This window comes from Syngnathoides biaculeatus, chromosome 16 (assembly GCF_019802595.1).
Source record: "Syngnathoides biaculeatus isolate LvHL_M chromosome 16, ASM1980259v1, whole genome shotgun sequence".
Lineage (NCBI taxonomy): Eukaryota > Metazoa > Chordata > Actinopteri > Syngnathiformes > Syngnathidae > Syngnathoides > Syngnathoides biaculeatus.
The window spans coordinates 20,616,944-20,633,084 of NC_084655.1; the positions used below are offsets into that span (position 1 = coordinate 20,616,944).

Consider the following 16,141-nt stretch of genomic DNA (forward strand, 5'->3'; position numbering starts at 1 on the left):
TTGACACGAGGCCTTATTAATTTTGGCAATATCTACAAAAGACCACTAGGGGACAGGCTCCCCATACAAACACATTATTCCAGTTCCATTTCAGTATTGTAGTTGGAGTTTTGGTTTTGCGATACAGCAACTAACTTATTGATGCACTTTTATAAATCAGTATTGCAAAGGTATTTTATAATAATAATAATAATAATATAATAAAAAAAATGTCAACCAAAAACACAGCAAATACATTAAATAAAGGTTTTATGACGGTAATAATGTAATTCACTTGACATTTCCTTTGGTAAATTTTATTTTGAGTGTTAACTCATTGACTATGTGTCTGAATTAAAAGATTTTATTATTGGTTTTTTTTTCTATATAGCAACACCACAAATAAATTCAAAGGTGAGGTAAATTCAGTCGACGATTTAACAATTTGTATGAGCATGAAGTGTTTGCTGTAACACTGCCTATTTTATGGTATTTTTGTCATAAAAATAAAAAAATCAACTAATTTTACATCTTTTTATCTGCGGGCGTGCTCCAGTTTTATCAAGGTTATGAGCCTGAAATTAAGAATTTCAGCCATTAAGGCACCATTGAAGTCCGTCGATAATTACGTTTTACGGTGGTTTGCCGCGCCGTGCAATTTGGGCGCCTGCCTTGACTCGAAACAGTTTGGGAAAAACTTTCGGAACATATTATGCAGTCTTTTAGACACGACCAGCCACTTTGTTTAAATGTTCGATTTTTGCCACTTTCAACCTCTGCGTTTAAAAAAAAAAAGAAGAGTCAAACGAATTTGGGGCTTTTGTTTTTTTTTTTCAATTTTGCATTTATTGATGACAAGCACACAGTAAAGACACACTGCTGCTGTTGTCTGTTTTCCCAGGGGGACCGTTTTCTGCCCGCTTATCTGTATTTCTCGGCCAGGGCCAGAGAGACAGCGGCCAGGAACTTGTCCATGGACACGTGCACCTCGGGGGTGAAGTCGTTGGGGAACATGATGGCCAAAACCACGAGAATGCAGTGGGTGAAAATCTGTGGGAAAAGAGCACAGCGCCATGTTTTACGTTGCCAACCTCGCTTCATTGTCAGAATGCGCAAATACAAATGCAAATACATATTATCGTCAGTTAATTTTTGTGGCGTGAAGGTTCTTGATGACTTTTTATGCGAGTGTTATGGGAAAAACGTCACTTTTTTTTTCCCCTACAGTGGCATTAAGGGATTTTAATGCTTATAAGAGATGATTCTGATTTTTATGCGCGTTTATCATCTGTTGAAACCTTCATAAGGTGAACTGCAGTCCGTAGCTTTGGTGTTCAACTTAAAAACTTATGTTTCTTTTGAGGATTGTATTTTGCTCACGTTGCTTCCTTTTAAAGAACCGCATTTGGGCTGAAAAGGTCAGGGAAAATCTCGTAGTTGTACTTCATGAGGTAAACCAGCACCAATTAACCACAACAAACGCGCTCACTTTATGAACCAGTAATGTTTAGTATATTGTACTGTGAGAGATGAGGCTAATTCGTTCTGTGTAAAATTTACTTCATAAAATATATTGTAATAAAGTTAATTGAATGTACATTTTGTGCATCGTGATTCTTTTTGGTGTGCGTGTCAGTAACTGCAGTAATGTTTGTTAAAAATGTCATCGTCTGTCTGCATGTGTTGACGCACCGTTTGTGTTTAAAAGGCTGCAACACCGCGACGATCGATGCTATTTGTTGGACGTCGGTTTTTATTCATTGTGTGTTAGTGTTAAGCTAAGCAAAATTGCGTTTGTTTAAAATTCTCTTTGATCTTTAGTTTGGCAGTAAAGGTCCACTTTAGCAATTGTGTTGGATGTGGTTGGACGCGGTCAGCGTCGTACGGGTTTTTCTTTACCTTGAAATTGGCGGGGTCCACTCTCAGGGTGAAGGCGTGCAGCTCACTGAGGGGCAGGAGGCCTCCCTTCAGGTCGGCGAGCTTAGACACAGCGTCGCCCACGCCGGACATGATGGCCTTGCCGTGGCGCTTGACGGGCTCGGAGCCGGGGCTGAGGCTCTTCCAGTGAGCAAAGTAGGTCTTGGTCTGGGGGTAGACGACCAACAGCCTGCACAGGAAGAAAAAGAAGGAGACGGTGACGACAGACGACCGCTGAAAATCGAGCGAGAGACCCGAAAGCGGAGCCGAGGCCTACCGGGACAGAGCCGCCGAGCCGATCTCCTCGGTCTTCGGGGACACTTTGTCCCAGAAGGCCTTGACGGTGGCCTTATCTTTCTCGCTGAGGCTGGTCATCTTTGCAGGTTGCTGTGAGGAGTGGGATGGATGCCGCTGAAGCGCGACGGGGTCTTTTTAAAGGAGAAAAAGCGCAGCCGCGCCCAGACGAGATAGGCCGCACGCCGCACGCCCACCGGGGAGATAACCCGACATCTGCCCAATGGGCCTCGTAGCGACACCCCTCGTCCTCCGCGTTGACACTTTTCAGGATGGAAAACTGAAGTATAAGCAGCAACTTGAAACCACCTGAAATTCACGCATTGTTTCTAGCATATGATCCATATTGTAATGAGAACAATGAGGAGAAATTGGCTTTTGAAATGTGTACAGCGTATATCATATTTTTAATAATTTGACAACTAGTCACATTGATCTTGTGCTTTCAGGGAATTGCGACTTCAATAGTTTGTTCTTTTTGTGACATGAAGATTGTACACTAAAACAACCTTTACAGTTTTAATAAGTCTGAATTGTGAAGCTGAAATAAAGACTAATTGCAATTTATTTATTTATTTTTTTAAATGTAAGCACCCGTTTCAATGCTCCTGAAACTTGCGTTTCCGCAACAACTAATGGCGTTTTGGGTGTATGCCTTTTCAAAATTATGGCTTCATTTTTGTTTGTTTTATCAAAGTAAAGGCAATTCTGACCTGGGATGTACGTAAAATATTCCAATATTTCTATAGTGACGACATAATACAAATGCAAGTTGAAATGCGCCATAATCTGTTAACAGCCTACACTTAGAAGTATTAAAGGTCATATTTACTGTCAGTAAATGTTTGAAAAAAAGATTTCTATAAACCAATTACAGTACTCACGCAGCCAACCAGGCAGTGACATTTTTTCCTAATGTGTCTAATTTCCAGGAGACTGCAGATAACGCACACAAATATGAATTCAAATGAAACGCACTTAAATTCAACGCAGAGTATTTTATTTTTCAGCTGAGCGGCGGACTGGCTGTTATCAATATCTTAGATATTACTCATTTTGTGGTTTTGAATATAGAGCAGTGGTAAGAAGTTCAGACACAATGTTTTTTTTTTTGCATGCTGTATTTTCCATTTCTCATAATTTTCTAGACCTGCAAATCAAATTACATTAATTTTTTTGCATTGGAATCTCGTTTTTAGTGTGTGTGTGTGTGTGTGTACATGCGAGATTTTCCATCATTTCTTGAACAATAATTGTGGGAAACTTGGGCAATAATTGTGGGAAATGTGCAGATTTATTGCAGAATCAGCATCATTGTGGTTAAATATATGATCAACTCATTAAGCTGATGTAACTGCTTCCCATTTTTCAAAGTGGTTGCTTTGAGAGCACATATTTAAAAAATTATTTAACGATGAAATCCACTTTTTGCGACAGAATCATGCGATAAAGTTCCGCTTGCCAACTCTATCACTGTGTTTCAAAAGAGACATGCACAAAATCTTGGCCACATTTACTTTTGCTTCAGATTGTGGCTTTTTTTATTTTTAAGGGCAAACGTTCCTTATCTGCGCTCCAGCTGCTTGGGGAGGAACCGCGCAAGTGACACTGCAGATAATTCCACGCTTTCTCTGCCAGTGTGGGTCAAAAAATATGTATTTAAAAAAAAAAAAAAGAGTTGAAAAAGTAAATGCTGTATAAGAAATATTTCCAAGTACTTTGCTGTGGTTTGGCAACAAGAAGAGTGGACACACTTTTGTGCTCAAGGGCCAAATGTAAAATATATGAAATGGAAGGTAAAGAAAATGGGTGAATGGATACGTTTTGCGTAATAATAAAACATTTTAAGATCATTTCAAATGTATTAGATGGAAATGAATTAAACATTTAAACAGTTATTAATGAATATATATCAGTATTTTTGTTACTAACGTCTTATTGTCTATAATAACTCTTTTAAGACACTAAAAGAAGAATAAGACAATAATATATATATATATATTATATATACCCATATACACACATATACATACACACACACACGAATGAAAATAATATGAAATATATAAGCATATTTATTTACGAGCATTAAATAGCTCAACTGAAGGAGCAAAATAATATACGAGCATACACAATAATACGATACATATACAATAAAATGGTACATCCACATTTTTTAAATTTTGGTTTTGGATTTATGTAATTATCAACATTTTAAAAAAATAACAATTGTCAATTAGATAAGCAATTGTTAAATTATTGCAATTAAACATTTTTAGGGGAGGTCACTGATGGTGTCGTGGTACACGCGACCGACTGCGGTGACCGATTCCCGCTCAGTGATCCGGTCGGCACGTGCCCTGTGACGCACTGGCGACCAGTTCAGGGTGCCCAACGTTAGCTGGGATAGGCTGCGGCACTCACGCGACCCTCGTGAGGATAAGTGGCTTGGAAAACTGACACGGGTATTTTTAGCGAATTAAAAAAAAAATAAAAAAGAAAATAATACTACAACTATAAAACTGATCGTGTTTTTGATGACGTAAATGTTCAGCGGGGCGGATTCAAGAATGGAGCCGTCATCGAGGTGCAGCAGAAAGAGATCCAATTTTACAGGTTTTTTTTCCCCCAAATTTGAATTATTAATTACAAATATTTGTCTATCTATGACAGCTATGTACAGTGACCGACAAAACAAATTTAAGCTCATCCTCTAAGTAGCCTTTGCCAATCGTGTTTCTCTACCTGTTATCACAATTAAGCACATCCTGTTCATTTGGACATAATCATCATCATTTCCCGATTCATACCAATTTGCTCAGTGGATAGGTGGGCATTTTTCAAGACGTGCAAATGTGAGTCAGCTAAGTTCGAGAGCGTTATCTCGATGACTCCTCCCAAAGACGAGCCGATTATTGAGAATTTTCAATGTTAGTGCAACAAAAGGGTGGAGTTCCTGACTACACTGCAGTGGGCCCCAATGGTGGGTGGGTGTGTGCGGTGGGGCGGGACGTCGACGTGACTGCCGGACCAACCCAGAGACCCCAAGAGGATCTCGGTGCGCGACGGCCACTCCGCAAAGGGAGGCGCAAATTCCCCGTCCGAACGCCAACAACCGGTATGTCATTGCTTGATTGAGCCGCGTGGGGCCTCACATCACGCACGTGCCAGAAAGTGCCACTGCTGCCGAAGCTGACGCCGCTTTTGAGGATTTTCAAGACGCGTGGAATCACCGCAGGGTGGGAGTTACATTTCACGTCGAATCGCGCCATTGCTGCAGAAGCGGGAGCCAAAGTGGCAGGGAGTTGAAACCACTACAACCAAAATCCCTGAGAGTAAACCGTCATTTATTCAGTCCCAAAGTAACATTGTTCAGAGCTACAAAGCAGTACTTTTACTTTGACTTTGTACTTCCTTTCTACACGCACGACACCCGATAAAGACAAAGTCACAGGGCCGTAAATAATAGTATAACCTTTTATTCAATAGCAAAAATATGAACTATAATAAAAACAACAAGGTTCGTCTGTCGAAGACAAATGTGACACTGGAGGAGTAGAAGCGTTCACTTCTTCCTGAGCCGCTTCATGAACGTCACTTCGTCCCTGTTCCTGATGCCGTAGCTGCGCAAACAAAACACAATCCCTCCATTGCAACGATAAAAACAAGAAATCGACCCGTTTTTGTTCACTTACTCTTTCAGCCTCACGCGGTCGTCTTCCAATTTTTCCCCCTGGAACACCAGATTATAACTCCTCCAAACATACCTCCTGGGAAAGTTTTTTTTTTTTTTTTAAAAAAAAACGATTTCTGTAATCAACCAGTTTTTATGAGGTGGTTTTTTTTAATTTTTATTTTAAAATGTTGCGTTACCAGCTAATGTGCCTCATGCCGCCTTCTCGCTGTTGTTTCAGCGTCACAAACCTGCGAATGGCTTTCTTCAGGTCCAGCACGCTGGCGTCTTGCACCACCACGATTGCTAAAACACAGAAATATATTTTTTTCCCCCCTCTAATACTTTATTGTACACAAATAATTCTGATGATGTGACAGTGCCGTTATTCCCGGCCTACAGAGTGCATCTGGTTATAAGCCTCACCCAGTACATTGGTAAAGGAAATACCATTTGGTACATACTGTACATACGCCGCAGCTGTGTAAAAACCGCAAGTGCCCAGATTGAAACACGAGAAATTTACAAAGCAAGACGGTACACAGAGTTTAACACTAGCACCGCCGCGCTAACGCTTACGCTCCACTAACACTGACGCTAGCGCCGCGCTAACAGGGCCGGTTAATACTGGTAAAAATCACTGAGACACGGCAGTAACACGCTAGCGTAGCGCTAACAGGGCTGCACTGGTAAAAGTCACTTCCTTGGCACATATATTCCACCGGCCTCACTCGTACCTTTTCCGCTCGACGGCCGCGAGAAAATAATGCACAAAATAGCCGCATCACCGCATAAACCGCAGGGTTGAAAGCGTGTGGAAAAAAGTGACAGTATATTCTATTGTATGTAAATGTAAAAAAAAGTCCCATATTTCAAGAAGGAAGGTGCAACATTGAGGATATATATATATATATATTTTTTTTTTTTTCAAGAAATAAATTGTAATACAGGAAGTCCTCGAAATACGAAGAGCATCTGTTTTTATGCTGGCGACATAACCCGAATTTCCGCATAAGTTGGATTTAACTGTTAAAGAAAAATTTACGTCAAAACACTCTGATATAAAAACTTAAATACATTAAAATAAAAATGAGCGTCTGCACTTACCATCGCTGCGAAAGGTTGATAAAGAATGAAGGGAGGCCGCGCTTAGCTATTGCTAATGAAGCATGAGCACGTAGCCATTGCTAGCGCTAAGTTCCTCCTCAGCGTCTTTGCCTTCCTGCTCTTTCAAAGTTGGGAAAATACGCCGTATGAAAATTCGGCTGATATGAAGCCAGCGTTGATTCTGATCCTCGATCCATTTCGGCAATGATTGAAGAATGAAGCCCAAGTCTTTAGCGATGTTCGGCGATATTACTCCTTTCTCCAATCTTTTTATGATGTTAAGTTTCGTTGTGCTAGGGCCAAAACGGCGGACGAAATGCGGGCGTCGTAAAGTCGAAACGTTTTAGGTCGAGACCATTTTAACCCGAGGACTTTCTGTATCATGAGGCATTAATAAGTCATATTTTTAAAATAGCTTGAATAAAGTTGGAATTTTCAAAGAAAAAAAAAAAAAGTTGAAGCAAAAATGTCCATGAAAATAGTCTGAATGTTATTAATACAGTTCACACAAAATAACACATGGGCTGCATGAGAAATCAAATTAAAATATATGTCAAAAGAATTTGATAACAGAAAATGTTTTAGCGTTCTTTACAGCCACGACTGATGATAATAATAATGTATATTTTCAAACATACGCATGATTTCACCGTCAGCCTTCAGAACCTTGACAGTCATGGCCTGACCGTACTCCAGTGCAATCTGTGAATTGATTTCTTCCAATGTCACCTGAAAAACAAACAAAAATAAATTAAAAGTGGAATAAAAGAAAAAAATTTTGACAGCTGACTGATTTGAGCTGCAAAAATAATCCTGGCGCGGCTGTGTGGATTTTTTCCCCTAGTGCTTCATGACTATAAATGTTTTTTTAAACCAAGCTATTTTGACTTATTTTTGAGTTTTTGTCGGATTAATGACAAAATACACTGTGGGAGTTTTTTTTTTTTAATTACAAAATAAAATGCTGATGATGATACGGCAAGTCGAGGCTAAATTAACTATTTTAAAAAAAGGTCATAATAGCAACAATAAATACTACCACTATTAATAATAATAAGTTATATGTGTATATCTGTGTATTTTTACTGTGAGACTATATTTGCAGTATTTCTGAAGGTCGTCTTGTCGCTCACCAGAAATGTGACACTTGAACGCACCACACGACTTGCAGGTTTCGCAATCAAAATATTAGCAAGGCACACAAACGAAAAACGACGACCATAACAGAACCAACAAACACACCTGAATGGGAAGATCGCAGAGTAAAGGATCCTGCACGAGGCGAGCGAGTCCCTCCTCGAAAATATCCAAAATGTCGGCATGAGTTAAAGTCTCCACGTCTTCCTCGTCGCCATAAGCAACAGCTGGTGTCATGTCTGACATCCTTGACATTTCTTCTCCTTCCTTCGCATTGTGCTCTCCCGGGACCTCCTCGCTCGGCTCTTCCATGACTAATTAACTTATTTGTTTTCGTGTTTTGTTTACAATGCAGAAACTAAATGAGATTGTTTCATTTAAAACACCGCCGAAGATAAACCAAAAAACACGAACTGTGTACGGCATAAACTAAACTCCGGAAAGAAACAGATCTTTGTGAAAGGCCATCGGCATAAAATGTTTTTCCCAGATGAATTACTATTTTGCACACCGATTAGTTGTATAAATGAGTGAATTTCTTTTCTTTATCACGAATAAACTTGTCAGGTAAAGGGAGACGGAAGATGCACGAATAAAACGGGATTTAAAAACAAAAGATGTACGACACAAATTAAGCACCGGAAAGAAACTATGAGTCAATGGGGAAGTTCCGCATGCTTTTTTTTTTTCATTATTATTTTCTGTAGCCGCGACTTGTTAAAATGAATTTTAAAAGCATTTTGAAGAATTTCAAGCACCCTTCATAGTGTATGTTTGTATAGTCTTTAATATGAGTGCTCTATTTTCAAAAATACCTTCTTCTTTTTCTTATTTTTCCTTTCGGCACGCATATTTGTTTGGCACAGATATCTATTGATATTCAATTATATTTCGTTAAGCCTTATTATCAAAAGAATGAATATTTATGGATGGGGGGCATGAAATCAAGAATTTTTGGTAATCTGGTGAAGATGTAAGGATTTTAGGGGTACCGAATAATGACACGCCAAAACTCACCCAGTCACCACCGTGGAAAGTTTGAAAAATATATAAAATAAAATTGACCAAAACGGCAGTTTGATCTACCGACCTGAAATTGAGTGGACACGTGTCGCAAAAAAAAAAAAAAAAAAAAAAAAAGTCTCACCAACCCCTGTCCAAAATTGGACCGGAAGTTAGCCATTTTGGGCCAGGAAACATGAGGGGCAAACTCTGACAAGGGAATTTACCCCTAATGGAATAATCCATTGCATAATAAGGGAGCGGATAACACTTGAAAGGATCACGATAAGTAGATCAAGTATTTTGCCCTGTGTGTGTGTGTGAATTAAAACTAAAACAGTCATAAATTGCTCTAAATCAATGAAAACTTTATTAAATTATTATTTTTTTCAAAGATATTTGGGGCTCCCTGGAAATTGTTTTCCAAACGGTTAAGTCCACCCTTGCTTGGAGCCCATCAAACAGGTGAGGGCGTGGCGTCGGATGGAGACCCCCACAGGCTCTGGGTCCTCCTGCCCACGGTGAGGATGCCGGCCGCGCGGTTCCGGGACTCGTGCAGGAGCTGCTGCAGGCGGCTGTTGAAGACGCGGTCGTCTTCCGTCCGTTTGCCCAAGGTCAGGATGCCGGCGGCGGCGTCGGCCGGACCGGCGCTGACCGAGCTGGGGCGACACAGCAGCAGGTGCAGGCGACAGGCCCGCGTCGGTTGGATGCAGCACTCGCTGGGCACGCTGGGAGGGTCGCAGCGGACCTCGTGGGGCAGCAGAACCGGCAGCAGCACCAGCGCCACAACCAACACCTTCTGCTGATGTGCACACGTTAGGCGTGGACACTTAGATTTGCTTTTCTTTTCAAAGAATTACTGCTCCCCCCCCCCTCCCCCCCCAAAAAAACAAAACTCAAAACAAGCCCCAAAAATTCCAAGAATACATGCACAATTGAATATAAAATGAAAAAAAATTGGTGTTGAATCAACTATAAATCGTTTAATTAAAAAAAAAAACACATACAAGCCTTTAAAATTTAATTAAATATTTAATTTTAAAAGCTCAAACAAAGCTGTTAAAATAAAAAGAAAACTTAGAAATTAAAAATGATGAATCTAAAAATACATTTGAATTAAGATGTACAAACAATGAAAATCTGTAAAAAAAATCTAAATTTAATATTACGTAGCATTTTATAAATATAAATAGAAAGATAAAATATTACATTGGAAAATTATAGTGGAATAAAATATGAAAATACATTCCTCCCCAAATTTTTTAAATATTAAAACTTTAAAATTTAATTTAATGAAAAAAATACTACAGTATTATTACAACTCAAATGTCAATATAATGCAATAAATTAAAAAAGTAAATAAATAAAACAAGTAAAATCCAAACAATAAGTGCAAATAAAGTATCTAAAAAAATGTTATAAATAAAGTTCAATCGTATGGTGCCATACAAAAATTGAATTTCTAAAAATAAACTTCAAAGTTACATTGCCATTTTTAATGACACACTAAGCAATATGCATGTCTATAATGAAGAATAATGAAATAAAAAAGCATTTATAAGTTATATTTCAATGACACTGTTTATACCGGCTTTTTTTTTTTTACTGAATTATTAGTTATTACCTGAAAATTTGTGTGCAAAATGTGCATATTTGCAAACACACAAAGGAAAAAGTGGAATTGTGACATTTATTGTCATAAAAAGAAAAATATAACAGAAATAAATAAAAAGAAATAAAAAATAAAATAAAAAACCAAAGAAACACAATATTTGAAATGAAATTGTGTACAATAACAAACAAAAAGTAAGTAAGTAAGTGAAGTAAAAGGAAGTAATGATCAAGTAAAACACAAGCTCGATTGTTCCTACCTTGTTGGATGCGTTTGACCCGGGCAGCATCTTCAGTTCGGGGGTGAACCACCTCATTTTCCTTCTCCGGCTGCTGTTGCAGGGACTCGTCGGCTCTCTCTTATATACGGTTTACTGCGTCCCAGTGGAACGTCATCCGGGCCCCCGACGAACGTGCCATCCAGTAAAGAGCCCCTTTTTGCTCGTCTCGCTGTCGTTAATTAAAGCCCCGCTGAGTAGATCATCTCCAGGCCTCTCGGCTCCAATGCAGGTATGTCTTTGTGGCGGCGGGCCCGTCGCTTATTACCGCATGCCACGATGGCGAGTTGTGAGGGCAGTCGTGCTAATTAGCTTCACCGATACCGAATCATAAATATCAAGTTGCCCTTTCTTGAATTTTTTTTTTTTCTGCCCCAAAATCTCATTTTAATTAGCTAATTTTGTGAACATGCTTATTGAGACAGTGTACACAACGCTTGCCTTGGAATGAAGCTTCATTACGCAGAGTTGGTATTTGATGCCATCTAATGGACAAACAAAGCATTGCTTTATTTCCATACGTCCGGTACCTATAGAGCTCGTGCGCGTGACGTCGTCACTTTCACGGCGCCATATTGCAGGTCAAACAGAGCTGCCCGACATTGAACCGGAGGAGAATATTTACAATACCCGAGACCCGTTGTGCTGTTGGTTGTCACAACAGACGAGACAGATATTGAAATATGTCATTCTATGGAATACCTGCTGAAAAGACCAGAAAATATCAATGGTTTTCAGCAATTAGCCGCACTCACAATCACACCAAGGGGCAATTTAGAGTGTCCAATTAATGTTGCATGTTTTTTGGAATGTGGGAGGGAACCGGAGTGCCCGGACAAAACCCACGCAGGCACGGGGAGAACATGCAAACTCCACACAGGCGGGTCCGGGATTGAACCCGCGACCTCAGAACTGTGTGGCTTTACCAGCCGAGCCACCGTGCCGCGAAATGACAAAGATGCTGAAATTGAACTTTTTTGGATTGGAAAGAAAAAAAAAAAACTGGAATGGAGGAGACATTATAAACAAGGACACCACTTTTAATGGGTGACTTCAAGGAGCTTATACAGAATCCACAATCACTTAATAATATTTTGGACCCTGGTGTAACCCGTAATCCCTCGTTGCAGTCTCTTCGTGTGGCGACTGTCCAGGCAATCACACACTAACAACAATTAGTATTACAGCCACCATTCATATCTACAAGAGTTCTTGTATCATCCCGTCTTACATTTTAAATAGTTTACATCTAGTTTCACGATATTTTGTGTTGAGTCACATCTTCTGGTCGTGGTCGTCGGGTGAAGCGGGTCCAAGATGTTAAAACCAAAATCCTGAGGAATGACTCCAGCTTGTTCTATGTGTCCCTCAGACCAAACAAATGAACGTAAACTTCGCCAGAGGAGGTCTAAAAAGCGGAAAGAAATAAAAATGCAGGGGAAAAGTGTCACCCACCCCCAAAGGGAAGTGGGCTCGAGACGCAGCCTGTACCCACAGAGTAGAATAGAACACCTGTGGAGGTCTGTGGAAAACGAACGTCACCCCGAGAGAGAACTTTGGAGCTAGCAGAAGAAGACAGAGCTAAACATGAAGCTGTGAAAGGCGATGTCCACACAAGCACAGGATTTTAAAAAATGTGTATTTTAGCCAATTGGAAGAAAAGCAGAGTATTGCAAGTGGATTGAGAAAATAACACTTGAATTCAAAGATCAGAAAATCGCTCACAATTTAAAAGTCGGTTAAGAAACAAAAATAGGGGTACGTGTTTAGTTATTGTCGGAAATGAGTGTAATGGAGTGCCTCACGATTCCAGTTTAGGACCACTTGCTTTTGCATAATTTCCAGTGGAGAAATGCATTGACCTAGGATCAGCTTGTGTTCCATTTACAAAGGTCTATAGTAGAATCTTGTATAAATGAGACAGCTAAAAAAAAAAAAAAAAAAAGCAGATAAAAACATCCATCCAACCATTTTTCTCTGCCGCTTATCTGGGAAACTCTTTCGAATAATGGGAGGCTTTTATATGCGTCTGTCAAGCTGTGAAGTGTGAATAAATTGAGTGGACGATGACAGGGAAAAGCACATTTACAGTACGTCTTCTTCTTCTGCTCTCTCACCAAATCTGACCTTCACACTTGTGTCTCGCTTCGAACGCGACGACTCTTCGTCCTCATCATCGTCGTCGTCGTCATCATCCGATTCACGCTATCCTCCATCTCGCCTTCTCTCGCGCTCGCCACTTTCTGCGTCGCTCGCGGACCTTCCCGTTCGTCTTTTTCGCTCTCTCTCGGGTGCTCGTCTCCGTGGGCACAGGCCGCGGGTCAGCAGGGTCCCGCCGGATCTTGGCCGAACGCCTCCTTCTCCGTTATGGAGTCCAGGGGTCCGGCTGCCCTGCGATGCCGGAACTGGAAGTGTGCTGGCGGGGGCGTGTAAGCGGGTGGTTTGGGAACAGTTTGGAGCAGCGGGAGCGGGGAATGGGGTCCGGTCCAGGGTCGGGCTTGTGACGGGGATGGCGGCGGGGGCTGCAGAGGGGACTTGGCCTGATTTTGGAGCGGGTGATGCTGCGGCTGCGGGGAGGAGGCTCCGTTCTTACTGAGGCCGCAGGACTGAGCCGCGCAGTGGATCTGACGCAGGGTGTCCAGTGCCTCGCTCTTGGCGTGCTTCAGCAGGTCCGCCTGGCCCTGCCGCCGCACAACATAAAATACGTTCAAATGCGATACATCGATCAACAACGCTTTGGGCAAAACTGCTCGCAGGTATTTTGTTTGCATTGATTTATTGACCGTGATCTGTAACGACACAAAGAATAATCAAGCGAGGCATCAACGGCATCATCTAGCTAGCACGTAGACAAAGCCATGTAACGTAGTAGTTAGCATTTTGTAATTTATTTACTCAATACGCACAAGCGAACTATAAATGCGGCTAATTCGTAGCTGCTAGCATGCGTCTTCAGTATCATGCATGGGCAAAAAAATATGCGCACTCGCACTTTACAAAAATACAACAAGTCATCAATGTCACATTTTGGCATCACTATAACAGTAATAAATGATAAGAAAGACAGGCAAAAAGATTAAAACAATGACAAACTTTCAGTTTCATTTTGACAGTGTATATGTTGCATTCAAGGACCACCCAAAAAGTTCAAATAGATCCAGTCTTTAATCACCCAAAAATGACCGTTGTTTTAACCCTCTCTGGACCAAATAAAATTTTTGCAAAGAGAAAAATCGGATACTTTCAGAAAATGATACTCTGGACTTAAAAATTTCGATTATATTAATATTTTATTGCAAATTTGCAACCCCTGCCTGCCTATGTTAATAACAGCGAAGAAAAAAAAATGCTGAATCTGTGCTACAGTGTGGCACTTTTTCTTAACCTATGCACAAAATCGCATTTCAAATCTTTTTGCCTAATTTTGTAACTTGTAATCCTGCAAACAGGCCATGTTGGCGCATTACCGATGAAAGCCAGAAGGGGGCAATGCGTCACCACTTTCACAAAGGCCCCTGGTCGTTTGCCAGCTTTTCTCCGGCGCACTCAGGAGGCCATAATGTCTTCCGACATTTCTGCTGTTCGCTGCCACACGCGGAGGGAAAGCGTTGGAACTCGTGTGCACACGAACCCACCGAACTCGAAGGAGACGTCATGAAAATGGACCCTTTAATGGCTTGTTGACAAATCTCTGAGCTTCCTGCGCAACCCATCAAGTTTGAAATTCAACACCTGAATAAATCTTTTACGATCTATGCCTGAAAATGGATCCGTGAGCGAGCCGTTCTGCACTTCTGGCATATTATTATGTAACAGTGGCGCTAATTTAAATATTGACACCCCCCCCCCCCCCGCGGGGCTTTTCTCGGATCCAGAGCCCCTTTCAAGTCACTTATCATTCAGAAACAACCAACAACCCCTCAATTGCATCACTCCTAAAAAGTTTCATTCTCACGTCATATGTTTTGTTAATAACTGCTTTGTTTTATTGACAGAACAACCGTAGGTACCTGAAATGCCGACAATGTCTTTTAAACAAAAAAAACAAACAAAAAAAAAAAACGCAAGATGTCCCCACAGAGCCACCAAAGACGAAAAGAAAACAAAATTTGATTAAGTTCGGCTTCAAACAATCATGTAGTAGTCACATTCGTTCACGTGGCACACGCAGGAAATCATTTTGCTGATTTGTCCATGCGCCACATACACACAGCGTAGCCAATGATCCGCCACGCTCGCCTGCAGGGGCCCCGAAGGCCCCCTCTGGTCGCCACGGTGAGAAAAATGGACCGTTCCGACCTGTCAATCACCAGCCGCATTGTCTTAACCCCTAGCTTGACACGCCCCTCTCACCACAGTGTCTCACAAGCAATGCAATGTTGACAGTAGCGTGCGCCTGGAAAAGTTCATGTTACGAAGGGGAACGTGCAACTCTGATGAAAGATATCCTACTAGGTTACAAGGGGCCCGCTTGATTCATTTTCCAAAGCCTAAAACACAATTGACGGAAGTGTCTACGGGGGATTAATACACCCACTCACTTCTGAAGAAAGCAACAATATTACTCGGGATCCTTCCAAGTAAAATGTACTCGCCCTGCTTTACATGCGCAGTACGTTTCCACTATTTGATCCAATTAGATTTCAATATGAAGTTTGTGAGGCGTCAAACCTTTTCTGCATCGATCGCCAACGTTTCGCCGTAACTCTGACATTGCGTCCTGCTCCCGTCCAAAATCTTAATTTCGTGTACATATCCTCGCGTGAAATAGTTGAGACCTCTCTGTAGAACTTTCTCGGCCAAGTCAGACTCATTTGTCAAACAAAATATATCCCGATATTATCTGGAATACGCGATAGATAATCGACTTCAAACATGTTGTGTTCAGTCGCCATTTTGTACGCCTGTAGGACATGGCTAAGGGGGCGGAGCTTAAGGTCGCCAGTGGGAAAGGTCCATTGTACTTAGAGGGTTCCATTTTCGGTCCTTGAGGTATTTTGATGACTCCTCGGCACCGCTTGAACTCGCGTGGGAAAGTGCGAGGCAGAACGTCTCCTTTAAAAGACAGCCACATGTTGCGTCACCCCGAAAGGGACCCACCCACCCCCCCCACCCCACCCCCTCACCATCTGTTTCCTGCAAG

The 16,141-nt window shown here is 41.2% G+C and overlaps 4 protein-coding genes across 4 annotated transcripts in view; all 4 read right to left on the bottom strand.

The window, feature by feature from the left end:
• Positions 1-800: 800 nt before the first annotated feature.
• Positions 801-2,430, bottom strand: LOC133514255 (hemoglobin subunit alpha-1-like). Its single transcript, XM_061845787.1, has 3 exons — positions 2,174-2,430; positions 1,879-2,086; positions 801-1,029 (listed from the first exon to the last, which is right to left on the bottom strand). Exons 1-3 carry the CDS (start codon positions 2,269-2,271, stop codon positions 901-903), a joined length of 435 nt encoding a protein of 144 aa, XP_061701771.1. The 5' UTR covers positions 2,272-2,430; the 3' UTR covers positions 801-900.
• Positions 2,431-5,653: 3,223 nt separating this feature from the next.
• On the bottom strand, positions 5,654-8,836 carry snrnp25 (small nuclear ribonucleoprotein 25). The gene is made up of 5 exons (XM_061846357.1): positions 8,213-8,836; positions 7,609-7,699; positions 6,064-6,169; positions 5,886-5,960; positions 5,654-5,813 (listed from the first exon to the last, which is right to left on the bottom strand). Exons 1-5 carry the CDS (start codon positions 8,417-8,419, stop codon positions 5,756-5,758), a joined length of 537 nt encoding a protein of 178 aa, XP_061702341.1. The 5' UTR covers positions 8,420-8,836; the 3' UTR covers positions 5,654-5,755.
• Positions 8,837-9,566: 730 nt separating this feature from the next.
• hcrt (hypocretin (orexin) neuropeptide precursor) lies at positions 9,567-11,037 on the bottom strand. Its single transcript, XM_061846476.1, has 2 exons — positions 10,981-11,037; positions 9,567-9,911 (listed from the first exon to the last, which is right to left on the bottom strand). Exons 1-2 carry the CDS (start codon positions 11,035-11,037, stop codon positions 9,567-9,569), a joined length of 402 nt encoding a protein of 133 aa, XP_061702460.1.
• A 1,131-nt stretch (positions 11,038-12,168) lies between these two features.
• The window catches only part of LOC133514646 (inactive phospholipase C-like protein 2), a 127,934-nt gene continuing 123,961 nt past the window's right edge, over positions 12,169-16,141 (bottom strand). The window contains exon 25 of the mRNA XM_061846477.1: positions 12,169-13,679. Within this exon, the coding sequence (XP_061702461.1) occupies positions 13,320-13,679 (360 nt within the window). The 3' untranslated portion in view covers positions 12,169-13,319. The remainder of the gene's footprint in view (positions 13,680-16,141) is intronic.

Coding starts and splice junctions, on each gene's coding strand:
- LOC133514255 (XM_061845787.1), bottom strand. CDS start 2,271: ATGACCAGCCTCAGCGAGAAAGATAAGGCCACCGTCAAGGCCTTCTGG. Junction 2,087..2,173: donor GGCTCGGCGGCTCTGTCCCG/GTAGGCCTCGGC, acceptor CTTCCTGTGCAG/GCTGTTGGTCGTCTACCCCC. Junction 1,030..1,878: donor TGGACCCCGCCAATTTCAAG/GTAAAGAAAAAC, acceptor CTTTTCCCACAG/ATTTTCACCCACTGCATTCT.
- snrnp25 (XM_061846357.1), bottom strand. CDS start 8,419: ATGGAAGAGCCGAGCGAGGAGGTCCCGGGAGAGCACAATGCGAAGGAA. Junction 7,700..8,212: donor TCTGCGATCTTCCCATTCAG/GTGTGTTTGTTG, acceptor TTTGTTTTTCAG/GTGACATTGGAAGAAATCAA. Junction 5,961..6,063: donor GGCATGAGGCACATTAGCTG/GTAACGCAACAT, acceptor AAACTTTCCCAG/GAGGTATGTTTGGAGGAGTT.
- hcrt (XM_061846476.1), bottom strand. CDS start 11,037: ATGAGGTGGTTCACCCCCGAACTGAAGATGCTGCCCGGGTCAAACGCA. Junction 9,912..10,980: donor GGTCAAACGCATCCAACAAG/GTAGGAACAATC, acceptor TGTGCACATCAG/CAGAAGGTGTTGGTTGTGGC.